Here is a 14793-nt window from a genome sequence, read left to right as displayed (position 1 = left end):
GGGCGAAAAATATACGAACCAAAGAATAAAAACAAGATGATAGAATAAGAAATGTGACCCAGCTTACAGTTTATGACTAAAAAAAAGGCCTACTTACCTTTTTAATGGCATGAAAAACTATTTTCAGTTCCACTCGAGTGGAGCTAGAATACCATAATGGAGCCATTATGACACGTCACAATGTTAACATGGCGAATTTGACTTCTTAATACGTAGCAGGGCGAGCCCCGGTTCATGCTTTATACAAAGTGTCACCATTTGCATCAGGAAAAAAAAAACCCGTCCATGTTTATTTAGTCCCGCTGTAACATCTTTCTTGGGGTTGATGTAGGAAGCCAGAGAGCTTAACTTGAACCTACTTTGCATAACTGTGGTTGACATGTTATGAATAATTCCCTCACTCAAACTAGAGCTCGAACAATGGCTTTTAAATAACAGTTCCCCTTATTTGCCGTCATAGGGCTGTAACTGTGTTGCGGAAAAAGGCAAATTTTCTCCTAAGTTTAGCTTATTAAGTAGTTAACAAACTTATGTGATGAATCACACACCCAAACACTAGGCATGAGGAACTGGAATTGTTTGTTTACGGACTGAAAACACTGTTTTTCCCCATTTCCCCCCCCCCCCCAAAAAAAAATTACACTCCACCATCCTCTGTTGTGCCGGAGGCTTTCCTGCAATCTGGTGAGCATCTGATTGTTATTTGGGTCTCATTGCACTGTTATCATGATAAAAAACACTGCGCTGGGGCCCAAGGGCTCCATAAAGAAACCCAGAGAGGTCTAAATTGAGACCGTGACTGACATCCGTCGTGATGTCGGCGAGAAGTCTGTAATTAGAGCTGGCTTATTGTAGACAGTGGGACCATCCATCCGTCTCCAAAAGAATACTGGCTCAACCTTAGAGCTGGAGGGTTACACACAATAGGAGAACATGGTTGTCTGCTCCACTTACTTTAAAACCTCTCAGATGATAGAAGTAGAAACATTACAAAAGCCCCATCAATACTAAGTTGGTGTTTAACATTAGCAATAGACCATTATCACACCACCATGAGCTACTTCCTGAAATCTTTACATGAATGTAGTTTAACATAGCGTCCGCTGCTGTTAGCTGAGGAGGAGTAAACTAGCTTAACTTTAGTAAGCTAGTGCTTTACATTGTTCCAACGATTCACAGCAAAGTTGTGCTAAACACAATGAAGCATCATAAGGAACAAAAGAAAGACAATGCGAGTGAAATTATATCAGAAATAAATCTTAATAAACACTAATCTTTTGCCATTTTTCTTTAATGTGTTAGCTAATGTGTTAGTTACTGCTTGCTAACACATTAGCCATGACAACAAATTCCCTCCCTGTTGGGTTTCTTTCATTGTCTTTAAGGCAAGTTAGGGATATTTATCTCTAAAACCACAAAATAAACGTTCACAGCACTGAAAATTGAATCCAACACAGTATAAAATTTTCACTTTGGTCTTAAAAACCCCCACAAAAAATGAGCATGAGCTACTTCCTGAAATCTTTACATGAATGTTGTTAAATATAGCGCCCGCTGCTGTTAGCTGAGGAGGAATAAACTAGCTTAAGTTTTGTAAGCTAGTGCTTTACATTGTCCCAACAATTAACAACAAAGTTGTGCTAAACACAATGAAGCATCATAAGGAACAAAAGAAAGACAATGCGAGTGAAATTAGATCAGAAATACATCTTAATAAACACTAATTTTGTGCCATTTTTCTTTAATGTGTTAGTTACTGCTTGCTAACACATTAGCCATGACAACAAATTCCCTCCCTGTTGGGTTTTTTTCATTGTCTTTAAAGGAAAACGTCGGAAAATTTCAATTTTCCTATTTTCCCTGACACCTGTCCTCCAAAATCGATTTCTCACACTGTTTTACATTATTCAACCCATAACCTTGCGCTCCCAGATTTTTTCACTTCTGGCCATGGGCGCAGCCATGTTCAGCCACATCCGGGCATATTTTACGTCAGAAATGCAATTCTACTTGTGCAGCGGAAATAAAATTCTACTTGTGTGGCGGGAATGTGCTCTAACAAAGTGTAGAGTGTAACTTGGAAATAGAGTTAGATTAGTAGAATTAGAAATTATTTTTATTTCAACATGTATGTTCACATGTAGTGATAGTCTACAACTGCCTCGTCGGCGTGAAGGAAACCCTTGTAGGTCCCGTCCTGCGACTCATATTTATCCCTGATCGCCCACACCGCACAGGAGGGAATCACTCTTCGGAAGCGCTTCCCAAGTCTCCCATGGAGAAAGTAGGTCACCTGCCGGTAGGCCTGGAAACGGTACACAAGGTTGGGCATGGGGTCCGGAAACGCCTCACGGCTCGTGGATACAACCGGTGAGTCGTTAGCATTTGGCGGCGGTGTCGCGGCTGCTGCGACAGCCACTTGTCCATCCTTATTTTTAGCCTTATCCGACCATCTCGGCTGATGGCTATAAGCTAACATAACTTGGATCGAGAGGCTGATCATGATCTGACTCGGACTCAGGCGAAACTTCGCATTCTATCTCCGGGTCCGAGTCAGACCAAGACAGTTCGTAAGTGTCTTCCATTGCTGTAGAAAAAATGTTTGCATTTCTGACGTCATGTTGAGTGAACATGGCGGCGCTAGGGAGGGAGAGCCAGAGCGGTATAACTTGAATTTCAAACATTCGCGAATGTTACTCTCTCGGGCTGACAAATGTAAACAAGGTGAGAAATCGATTTTGGGGAACATATGTACCAGGGAAAATAGTAAATTTGAAACTTTCCGGCGTTTTCCTTTAAGGCAAGTTAGGGATATTTCTCTCTAAAACCACAAAATAAACGTTCACAGCACTGAAAATTGAATCCAACACAGTATAAAATTTTCACTTTGGACTCAAAAAAATTAGCTACATGTCAAGGCAGCCACTGTAATGAGATGAAATTACAGTACAGCAACAAACCTCTCCTGCATTGTTTTGGTTACCAGGGAGAATTAGACTTTGTGGAGAGGACACCATTGCCTTTGTGAAAAAGTCTGATATTTTCCAGACACCTAATACACATGATTACTATGGCAGTACAGTCGCCAGCGAAAAAACACACATTCCCATTGCATGTGAAATGTAATGGGGGTTGAATAGTTTTGCTGGCAGCTGTAGTTGTTAAACCAACCAAGCTTTGGTACCTTAACCTAACTTAAAAGAAAGGACAATGACAGAGTCCCACACTGGAAACAAACCCATGTATCTCCTTCACCATTTCCTTCTACCACGGTATGTGGACCTAAACGGGAGAATTATCTATAGAAAGAACATCATGCTTCATGTAAGAAGATGTGCACTATTAACATGTCTACTGAGGTAGGAGGAGACATTTTACCATACACTACTAAATAAAGGGAATCCTTTATCCAGCCACAGGACACCCCTGCTGACCATAAACTGTAAGGCTTTGGAAAGGCTGGGCAATCTTTTTATCCAGAAGGCCACGCTCATTTACAACCCAGTCGTAGAGCAAAACACGAAATAATCACATAAATTTAACCTTTTGACTGACTTTTTTGGTGACTGACTGAGTATTTGGGTGTATCATATATTGCCTGTTTTCTCTCTATTGAGACCATTTTAAATGCAGGCAGTGTTCTCTGCTAGAATAAGGTAAAATGTATGATAAGTTGTTTTCACTCGCCTCAAAATGCTGATTTTTACTGATATTTTCGGGGTTGTTTTGTCGTCATCTGGCAACATCACAGGATTTAGTTGGTCCAAGAGGTTGCTTCCGAACCTCGGGCTGTATATGTGTGATCTATGGTCTTCATCCTACTTCGATTAAATGACGGAATTTGTGTGTCCGCCACAACAAAGCTGTTCATTTACTTTCCGTTGGCATTGTTTCTGTGCTGCTGACACAAAATTTCCCCACATTGCACGCGTCCATCTTTTTGATGCAGTGTTAAAAGAGGTCATGCTCATATTCCCCCAGAAGTGCCTGAAACAATATCCCAAACTTGGCTTCAGGTGGCCACTTTTAGTTGTAAAACATGCAATTCCGTTGTTTTATGTCCACTTTAGTCCAACAAACTCCTGAGTAAACAGTTCAGTCCATTAAATTTAGTTTATAAGAACATATTTGCAGATTTTAGAGTTGAAACTTAAAGAGATTATTCTTTTTTTGTACTTATAGGCAACGTAGAAACTTGCTTTGGGTCGTTATGATAAAAAAAAGTCTCATTATTGAAAAGTGAAAGGATTCGAGGCCCTCTTTGAAGGCTGCTTTTTGGATCCTTTTATTCATTTGAACTTCAGTGTCCCCCCCCCCACAACAAACACTTTCATTAACACAACTCCGGACTTCCTTTTTTGTTGTTGTGGTGGTTTCTTTTCTAAACAATTAAACAAATTCTTCCCCCAATGAAAGCTCCACTGTCACGCAGTTTCACGGATTAGCTTTGAACTGACACGTGTACAAAAAGAAAGCATCAAATTTATGGAGAGAACGATAATAAAAACATTTGTCAGCGTTTGGCTTGCTCAGCGAACGCATTTAAACTTATCTTGAGATTGTGAGTTGGTATGTGTTTGTTTGACAAGATGAAGAAAGTTCGCCTAAATTAATAACATCGTTGTTTTAACTCAACAATTGAACTTAAGCCTTTAAGTTGAACCACATGGATTATTTTTTGCAGCGCTTCCAGAAAGATAATCAGACTTGACACCTAAGAGGAGTGGGTCCTGGGAGACTTTTGCATTTGATGAAAGGTTCTGTTAGCGCCGGATTTCAACATAAAAAACCTTTTATATAAGTCAGCTTTTAACAGTGGAAGGATTTGAATTTAACTCATACCCAATCGTACCCATCGGTTTGAGCTGTGACTGACAAGCAGCTGTCCACAAACCCTGATTGAAGCCTTATAAAGCTGAATACGCCATAAGGAACCCACGTATGATTATAGAAGCATCTCTGGGAGTGGATACTATAATATGATGTTGACCAAGATAACCACTACATACATATCTGTATTTAGTTTTTTTATATTTCAAACATGTTCTGATCTGTGCAAGCCAACCATCTGAAGAAAAAACGTCCAGGCTGGGGCTAATGAACCTGTTGTCCTTACGCAAGACTCCCCCTCAAGAGGGCAGTGTTTGAATGGGAGAGCCTCCATCTGTCAGCACTCATCAAATCACTGGGATGTGAAAGATGCCAGGAACTTGCTGTCCACATTCAAACCAGATACGTCGATGCAGTGTATTGGAGCCTGATGAAAAACATTAGTTAAAAATCAAATGTGGTAAACAACACATGGCGCTGTGTTGCGTCCCGCCGCAGGAGGAAGGAGTCGATGACGACCGTGTTAAAACAATAAGGTCCTGATGAGGTTTTTTTTTTTTTTTAGAGAGATTTAATGTGTCTGCTGAGAGACGCGACGACAGGGTAATCAATGCGACAGATGAATGATTAATTCGCGCGGAGGCTCGAGTAGCAAACAGGAGGGGTAAAAAGGAGTGGAACAAGTTGCGCGTGGAGACGCAGTCCAACACAAACCACCTAAAAAAAAAAGCTTTTTGGGACACGAAATGCAGCGGAAATCGCTAAGGGGTGGGAATGAGGTGCGTTTGTGCTCTTAATTCCAACAACAACAACAGATATGTGCGCATCAGCCGTGATGTCCGCTCCTTCTCTGACTGACTTCTCATTTATCCAGAGTTCCTCCTCTCCTCCTTCACCTTGTCCCTCTTCCTCTCATCTCTTCTCTATTTTTACCCTATCCTCTCCTCTTTCTGCGCACTCATGCAGCCCTCCCTCCCCCTTTCTCCTGCTTTGTCAATGAATCCGTCTTGCAGGTTCAACCCCTCCCACTCCGTGTAAGCGCTTAATTGTCAGCCCTGACGAAAACTTGCCTTAAATAGACCGCGCGCCTCTTGCATTGACAGTGGAAGTGACCAAGTTGAAGGAGCGGGCATCTCTATTGTGTGTGTGTGTGCGTGTGCGTTTGTGTTTATCATTTATATATATGTATATATATATTTAAAAACCAGTATATATATATACATATAAATCCATCTCCTCGCGTGCTTTGATTTATTTCTGCCCGGCCAGCATGCAGGTGTCTGTGGCCCTCCTCGTCTCCAGCTCGGCGCTCCTGTTGCTGCAGGGATGCTGCACGGTCGTGAAGGGATGGAAGGTACTAAAAAACGATGCCACGGAGATTTTACCGGAGTACAGAGAAAATACTCGGACGCCTCAAGAGGCGATTCTACAGACGTCAAACAACAACAACAACAACAACAACAACAACAACAACAACAACAACAACAACAATAATAACAACACCGTGAATAACAGGGCGAAAAACGGCGGAAGGGCGGCAAACACGGTCACTTACAGTAAGTATCGTTGCGTAAAAGTTTTAATTTTACTGATAGAGGAACTGGGAAAACAGATGTTTGATAATGGATACAAAAGATACAGACATTTGTGAGGATTAACTTTAGGTTGGGCAGGTAAAGCTGGTTTCCATGAACGCTTAATATGGTTTATTAGGTTTAAATTTGTTACTTGAGTTCAAAATCTTTTTTTTATTTTATTTTACACTTTAGATAAATGGACTTTTTTTTTTTTTTTAGAAATCTAACCACTTGTTACTTCAGAAACTTTCCTTTTTTTTTTTTTTTTACTTTAAAAGAGTAAAACAAACATTTTAAATTGAACTCTCGGGCTGGATTTACTGGATGTGGATAATCACGGCTGTCCAGCTCAGTTAGATTTATCCTCCCAGAACACAAACCTTTTACATTCTGCCCCATTTTAATGTCATTTCCCTGATTAGCAGCAGCTCTGCTGCGTGTTTTCTCATTAAGCCCAAAGTTTGGGGTGATGAGAGTGGCTCAGGCGCACATTCTTGCGGTTTCTCTCCCTGCTCACAGAGACATCGGGGCTTTTTCACGTTGTCTTCCAGGTTGTTTCCTTCTCTCTTTTTACTGTTAGTCTAGCTCCACTTACGCCGTAACCATTTGATTGCTCCAGCATGTCTTCCTTATAGAAAAAGCCCACAGTTTGCTCTTCAGGGGGATGTCTTTGGGGGGTTTGAGAAATTGCCTTTTAAATGCAACACTGCCTTTGAGAATGATTCCCACCTGTGGCCAGAGTGGGTTGTATGCTGTGACTGAGCGGTGCGCATTGCAGGATAATCTCACGCTTTCTCTCATGGATTCAAGATGGGTGGTGTGCAACAGTATTTGCTTAATCGTGGCCTCTTGATTTGGATATCAGAGGAGAAGATTGATTCAATTACTGGAACAGCTGACGGGGGAATTAAGCGACTTTGGGTCAGTCAGTGGGATTTCTGTCTTTGAGGATGTAACCGCCTCTTGAGCTGGGGATGAGAAATCACACGCAAAGCAGCAAATCCAAACAAATCTTGTTGAAGGGAATCTGGTTCTTTATTAATCTCCAAATAAGGGATGCATGCTTCTCTTGTTTTCACAGTGAATGTGCAGCATATGTCCTGGGCTTCACAGAGGGAGAGCTATGGAAGCCCGTTTCCGCCACTTAATAAAAATAAATTTAGAAATACTATCTCATAATTATGAGATACTAAGTCGAAATTTTGAGATACTAAGTCGAAATTATGAGATACTAAATCGAAATTTTGAGATAATAAGTCGAAATTATGAGATACTAAATCGAAATTATGAGATACTAAATCGAAATTTTGAGATACTAAGTCGAAATTATGAGATACTAAATCGAAATTGAGATACTAAGTCGAAATTATGAGATACTAAATCGAAATTATGAGATACTAAGTCGAAATTATGAGATACTAAGTCGAAATTATGAGATACTAAATCGAAATTATGAGATACTAAGTCGAAATTATGAGATACTAAGTTGAAATTATGAGATACTAAATCGAAATGATGAGATACTATCTCATAATTATGAGATACCAAGTCGAAATTATGAGATACTAAATCGAAATTATGAGATACTAAGTCGAAATTATGAGATACTAAGTCGAAATTATGAGATACTAAATCGAAATTTTGAGATAATAAGTCGAAATTATGAGATACTAAATCGAAATTATGAGATACTAAGTCGAAATTATGAGATACTAAGTCGAAATTATGAGATACTAAGTTGAAATTATGAGATACTAAATCGAAATGATGAGATACTAAGTCGAAATTTTGGTATACTAAGTCGAAATTATGAGATACTAAATCGAAATTATGAGATACTATCTCATAATTATGAGATACCAAGTCGAAATTATGAGATACTAAATCGAAATTATGAGATACTAAGTCGAAATTATGAGATACTAAATCGAAATTATGAGATACTATCTCATAATTATGAGATACCAAGTCGAAATTATGAGATACTAAATCGAAATTATGAGATACTAAGTCGAAATTATGAGATACTAAGTCGAAATTATGAGATACTAAATCGAAATTTTGAGATAATAAGTCGAAATTATGAGATACTAAATCAAAATTTTGAGATACTAAGTCGAAATTATGAGATACTAAATCGAAATTATGAGATACTAAGTCGAAATTATGAGATACTAAATCGAAATTATGAGATACTAAGTCGAAATTATGAGATACTAAATCGAAATTATGAGATACTAAATCGAAATTATGAGATACTAAGTCGAAATTATGAGATACTAAGTCGAAATTATGAGATACTAAATCGAAATGATGAGATACTAAGTCGAAATTATGAGATACTATCTCATAATTATGAGATACTAAGTCGAAATTATGAGATACTATCTCATAATTATGAGATACCAAGTCGAAATTATGAGATACTAAATCGAAATTATGAGATACTAAGTCGAAATTATGAGATACTAAATCGAAATTATGAGATACTAAGTCGAAATTATGAGATACCAAGTCGAAATTATGAGATACTAAATCGAAATTATGAGATACTATCTCATAATTATGAGATACTAAGTCGAAATGATGAGATACTAAGTCGAAATTATGAGATACTAAGTCGAAATTATGAGATACTATCTCATAATTATGAGATACTAAGTCGAAATTATGAGATACTATCTCATAATTATGAGATACCAAGTCGAAATTATGAGATACTAAATCGAAATTATGAGATACTAAGTCGAAATTATGAGATACTAAGTCGAAATTATGAGATACTAAATCGAAATTATGAGATACTAAGTCGAAATTATGAGATACTAAATCAAAATTATGAGATACTAAATCGAAATTATGAGATACTAAGTCGAAATTATGAGATACTATCTCATAATTCTCATAATTTCGACTTAGTATCTTATAATTATGAGATAGTATCTCATAATTTCGACTAATTATAGTATCTCATAATATGGAATATGTGGCGGAAACGGGCTTCCATAGAGAGCAGCATCTCCCAGATTATTTTCAGTTTTTTGGTCCTGGGACGGCTTCTCGTTGTCCCTCTGGGGCCACGGCGGAGGCTTTGACCACTGCCTGGCTTTCCTCCAGCCCTCTCCCAAGGCTTGTTTCTCACTGCTGAGGGAAAAGAAACGACTCACGCAACAAACCAGTGTAGGATCCTTTCTTTTTTTTAGGACTGTGATGGAGGAAGACGAAGGTAGAGTGGATTAAACATACATCTGATGAACAAGACGGGCTGTTTGGTGTAGGGATTGTGCACTACTGTGGACCCTTCAACAGCAGCCACAGAATAACACAAGATCAGGTTCTGGTAGTGAGAAAAAGGAGGAAGTCGCCTCACATAAATCCTTTGTTCAGCCCTTCTTTTTTTCAAAAGAAAGCCATAGAGGAAAACAGATCCCTCTCTGAGTGTATCATTTCTGAACCGACAGCTCTTTCGGCTGCTTTTTTTACACTCGGGCTTGTAAAAAAAAACACGGGACGATAACTCAGGCGCGCGGCCGTTAAAAAGCTGCGGCTGAAATATAAGGTTACAGGCCGAGGCTGTTTTCCCAAATCAGCCTGGCTGATCTCCAGTTTGCTGAAAACGGTAGAGTTGTAGCGCTGCCTTAAAACAACCAGACAGCTATTTACTCCTCCATCACAGCATACGTTTCCTGAGGGCCAGCACTGAATGCCAGCTCTTTCCTCCAGCACAAACCTCCATTTGGTTTGATTGAGCTGTTTAATGGCTCTCTGGTCTGGATTTGCTATCAGCTTATTGCTGCCAGCTGGATTTCTCTGTCGAGCACCGCTGTCGGCTAATGATCGGACCACGATACAAGCGCACAAACTCTGATCCGATCTTGTTTCGCTTAAAACTTCCACTTAAAGGACAAATGGCCGTCTTTAGTTGAAGTTATAACGGCATACTTATGTGTTTTAAGAGGTGTGAGAGTTGAAATGAAATCCTGGCTTTGTGTTTTTCGTTTTTTGTTTTTTTTACACAAAAAAACAAGTGAGTTCAGTTCGATATAAACTGAAAGAGAAAGAGCGTTCCTCACCGTGTTTGTTTTGGGCTGAATCCATGTGTTAAAGGGATAGTTCGCCTCTTTTGACATGAAGCTTTATGACATCCCATATCAGCAACATCATTTATGAACATTTTCTTACCCCCTGCTGCGTCCTGTGAGCCGAGTTCCAGCCTCGTTTTGGTGTTGATGAAGGTAGTCCGGCTAGTTGGCTGGGGTTTAAAAAATGAAGCGTTTTGCTTGTCAAAACAATATGCGTTCAAAAGAGTAATACATTTGCATCACAAAATGGTTCTCCAGGAAAAAGTCAGACCTCACAATCGCTTGGCACTATTTTCTCTCCCTTCGTATCACTGCGTGCTGTGTAGACCGTGCAGACCGAAGTGCAGACCGAGCAGCAAACACCGTAACAGGCGCGGCTGTCGGCAGGCGGCAGCACGCAGTGATACGAAGGGAGAGAAAATAGGGCATAAATAATATTGCTAATATGGGATGTCATACAGCTTCATGTCAAAAGAGGCAAACTAGGGGTGGTTTGTGGCGTAGTGGGTTGAGCAGGCGCCCCATGTACAGAGGTTATAGTCCTCGCTGCAGCTGGCCCCGGTTTGAATCCCGCATCGGACGGCCCTTTGCTGCGTGTTAGTCCCCCTCTCTCTGCCCCTTGCTTCCTGTCTCTCTCCACTGTCCTATACAATAAAGGCATAAAAAGCCCAAAAAATATTTAAAAAAAGAGGCGAACTATCCCTTTAACTGTGATGTCCCGATCTCTCTCATCCAGGTGCCTCGGAGCTGAGCTGCAGGGAGCTGCGCTCCACCCGTTACATCACCGACGGGTCCTGCCGCAGCGCCAAGCCCGTCAGGGAGCTGGTGTGCTCGGGCCAGTGCCTCCCCGCCCACCTCATGCCCAACTCCATCGTCCGGGGCAAGTGGTGGCGGAGCAGCGCCTCGGACTACCGCTGCATCCCGGCGCACACCCGCATGCGGAGGGTTCAGCTGCAGTGTCCCACCGGCAACACTCGGACTTACAAAATCCGCGTGGTCACCTCCTGCAAGTGCAAGCGCTTCAGGCCTCACCACAACCAGTCGGAGGCCAAAGAGGTGCCGAAGACGCAGCGCAGCAAGAAGCACGGCCGCCTGCCTCAAGACCGAAGCAAGAACAACACGCCGCTGACGGGCAACTCGTACTGATGCTGCTGTACGGCGTCCAAAGACGGAGAGGCTCATACTCATGTTACTCATAAGCCAACAAACACGTCCCCTTCACACCGGGAGGGGACGCAAGAAAACAAATTCATAAGCTAATCGTGAGGCTGACTCGAAGTCATCAGCCTGTAATTTTTCCAGTCACCTGTCAGCATATTTGTGAACTTTGCTTATCTGCATGACAAAATGAGTCCGTGCCAGCTGGGGCTCGCCACCACAGCGAACGAGCGAGCGTCGGATAATATGAAATCACTCCCAACTGCCCCAAAAAAAACGCCCGGCGCTTGGTTGTCAAACAGAATTCATGCAAACATAATAAGAAATGCTCCCCGAGGCTTTAGCCCCCATCTGTACAAACATCCAGCGGATGCACAGCGCCAACTCGTCACTGCTCTGTTTAAGGCTGAGAAGGTGTATCTTTGCTCCAAAGGGGCTGTAATCCATCTCCTTTAGGCTGCGCGTGGGGGGGGCAACGGCAGCCCTGGGGTCTCTGATAGTGGGATGTTGACAGGTTTTTTTTTTGAGGCAGCTCTCTGACACTAAAGACAGCTCCATAGACCTCCAAAACAGACCTGTCGGGTACAGCGGCGCTTCTTCTGTAAGTCGACACAGAGAGTCGAGGCAGAAAAATTAGGATTGAGGGCAGTTTTATCACCAGAGACGCACAGGGGCATTCCTGCGACTCTCAATTAGCCCGATTCCTGTGTTAGGATTTGAGTCATAAAAAGCAATTTCCTCTCGACATCGCCGGTTCCTGTTTGCTGGAATCGCAACAGAAAAGAAAAGCGCACATGGTGTGTAGGAGGCATCAGAAAGTGTGCTCGGTTATGTTGCTACCCAGGGGCAGAACGCTCTCCAACACACCCACACTGGAAACAGAGCAGTGATCAAACCATCCCACAGCCCAAAAACGCATCTGTTGTGTAAGCCTGCTCCATTTAAGTCACACCTCCACTCCTCTCTGCCCTCTGCCCCCCCCCCCGGTCTGTAAATAGCCAAGATAGGAATAAAAATAACAATAATTCAGTTTTATCGTTGCTAAAATCCGGCGAGGAAAGGGAAGCGGCGAAATACCCCAGTCTGTCCTCATGCAGAATACTCTTCTTTCCACATATTGTCAGCACGCCGTTGTTCTTCTGCTCATATTGCTTCCTGATTTCAGTCGTCTAAAACTGTGCCGGCGGATGTTTGCTTCTTTTTTTAATTCCAACTGTGTGTTTTGAAATAGCAACTGGAAGGCGGTTCGAGGTGTAATGCGATGCAATGATTGTACATATCATACCGGCTGCGGGGGGGTAGAGGCGTTTAAAGAGAGAAGCGGGGAGGAAGGAGAGCTGTTTTTCTGCAGACACAAAGAAGGACTTATAAAGAATGAACTGCATATTTATTTTTTATTTCCACATTTAAATTATTTATGCAACCTTTTTGTAGTAAATGATAGCCATTATTGTCATATAGTGTGATAGAGACCTTGGAAGTGAACTGTACATGAATAAAGTAAAGGCAGATATATTTGAAAGAACTGACTCGTTTGGTATCTTTTGTATTTGAAGATCTTTGTAACTCATCACTTTGCATTTATTGGCAGTTTGTTGATGGGAAATGACCACCTGAAAACACGAGATCACATGGTTGTAAGCAAAAGTTTCTGCCTCCACAGTTAAAAAGTTGCTGCTGAGTCCTAAGTTCTCAAGTTTCTCAAGTTTAAGACGACACACACTGCTCTTATATTTTAAAGTGAACAATTCTTTTTATTTCCACAGTTTGCACTGGAAAAAATCTAAGTCTTACCAAGTATATTTGTCTCATTTCTAGTCAAAATATCTCATTACACGTAATATAAGACACAACTGCCTAACAAGTACCATATTTCACATGAAACAAGCTTTTTTTTTTCATTTGAAGAGGTTTTTAAGCTAATTTCAAGGTCACTTTTAACTCAAAAGTCCTTAATATCACATTTTATTTCAAGAAATCTTGACAAGCCGATTTTCACTAGTTCCATTGGCAGATTTTTTTGCGTATTTCAAGCAAAAACGTCTTGTATTTGTTTTTTGTTTTTTTTTACTAATTTGGAGGGGCATTTTTTCCAGTGTGCAGCTTCAGAATAACAAAAAGAAAAAAAGGGCCTAAAGCAAAAGTTTGGGAGCTTCTGCTCGTAAAAGCATTTGATAACATTTTTTTTGCCCAATGAGACTCTTGCACATGTTGCTCTGCTGGGATCTACACAAAGATGTTCAATTACGTCTCTAACAACCCTCAGCGTGCACTTTTTAAGGATTCTGAGTAGTGTTTAGGATCAAGCCCAAAGGATGATGCCTCCACCGCCATGCTTAACAGCTGAGGACGAGTTCTTTTGCTCATTAAGGCACAAAAATGACTATTTTAACTTAATCAGTCCACAGGACTAGCTTAGAAAACATGCTTTAGACGTGAGGATGCATGAAAGTTAATCTTCTGTTGAAGCTTCACTTCTTAGAGGTTGAGGCTCAGCCACAGATAAGTGCACCCCTCCTTCAGAGTCTACTAAATCATCCCAAAGAGCCTCTGAAATCGAACTGAAGCTTCCTTGGTCTCGGAGACTTCAATTTCACCTCCATGGTTTTTTTTTAGCTGTCATTCGAGTTGAGGAAATGACTTCTGAAAACACTTTCTTAGCCTTTTCCTGCTTGGAATGAATCATTTTAATGCTGGACAGCTGCTCAGAGGCTGCTGATTATTAGCAGAAGGACTGAGGAGTCAGGTTATCTACAAACAATCATTTAGAATCGACATCATTGACACACTTAACTGTTCGCGGTAGCAGAAGTTTTGACCATAGGGTGCCCAAACTTATGCACGCCACCGTAACTGTCAGCCCCTCTTTTCTGGCATCTATAAGCAGAGTTAAAGTCAAAGTCAAATTTATTTGTATAGCACATTTCATGTACAAAACAATTCAAAGTGCTTTTGAAGTAGAGTAAAAACATAACAAATGAACAATCTTGTAAAACAAAGATGACACAACATTATGATATCTAATAAATCCTTTATAAAATACTCATATCGTGGTTTTAAATGCAAATTTTGGGGAGTTTTTAAGTGTTGCCTCTGTGTTCCCACTGAGCTTCTTTTTTTTTCTTTAAAAAGGTGTCTAAAAGGTA

General features: G+C 40.8%; 1 protein-coding gene across 1 annotated transcript; it reads left to right on the top strand.

Moving 5' to 3' along the window:
* Positions 1–5858: 5858 nt before the first annotated feature.
* On the top strand, positions 5859–13172 carry sost (sclerostin). The gene is made up of 2 exons (XM_075457100.1): positions 5859–6386; positions 11226–13172. The coding sequence occupies exons 1-2, from the start codon at positions 6101–6103 to the stop codon at positions 11633–11635; spliced, it is 696 nt and encodes a 231-aa protein (XP_075313215.1). The 5' UTR covers positions 5859–6100; the 3' UTR covers positions 11636–13172.
* The last annotated feature ends 1621 nt before the right edge of the window (positions 13173–14793 follow it).

Source organism: Odontesthes bonariensis, chromosome 23 (assembly GCF_027942865.1).
Source record: "Odontesthes bonariensis isolate fOdoBon6 chromosome 23, fOdoBon6.hap1, whole genome shotgun sequence".
NCBI classification, from domain to species: Eukaryota; Metazoa; Chordata; class Actinopteri; order Atheriniformes; family Atherinopsidae; genus Odontesthes; species Odontesthes bonariensis.
Note: the sequence above shows the minus strand (reverse complement) of the source record. Positions and strands in the feature narration are given on the sequence as shown.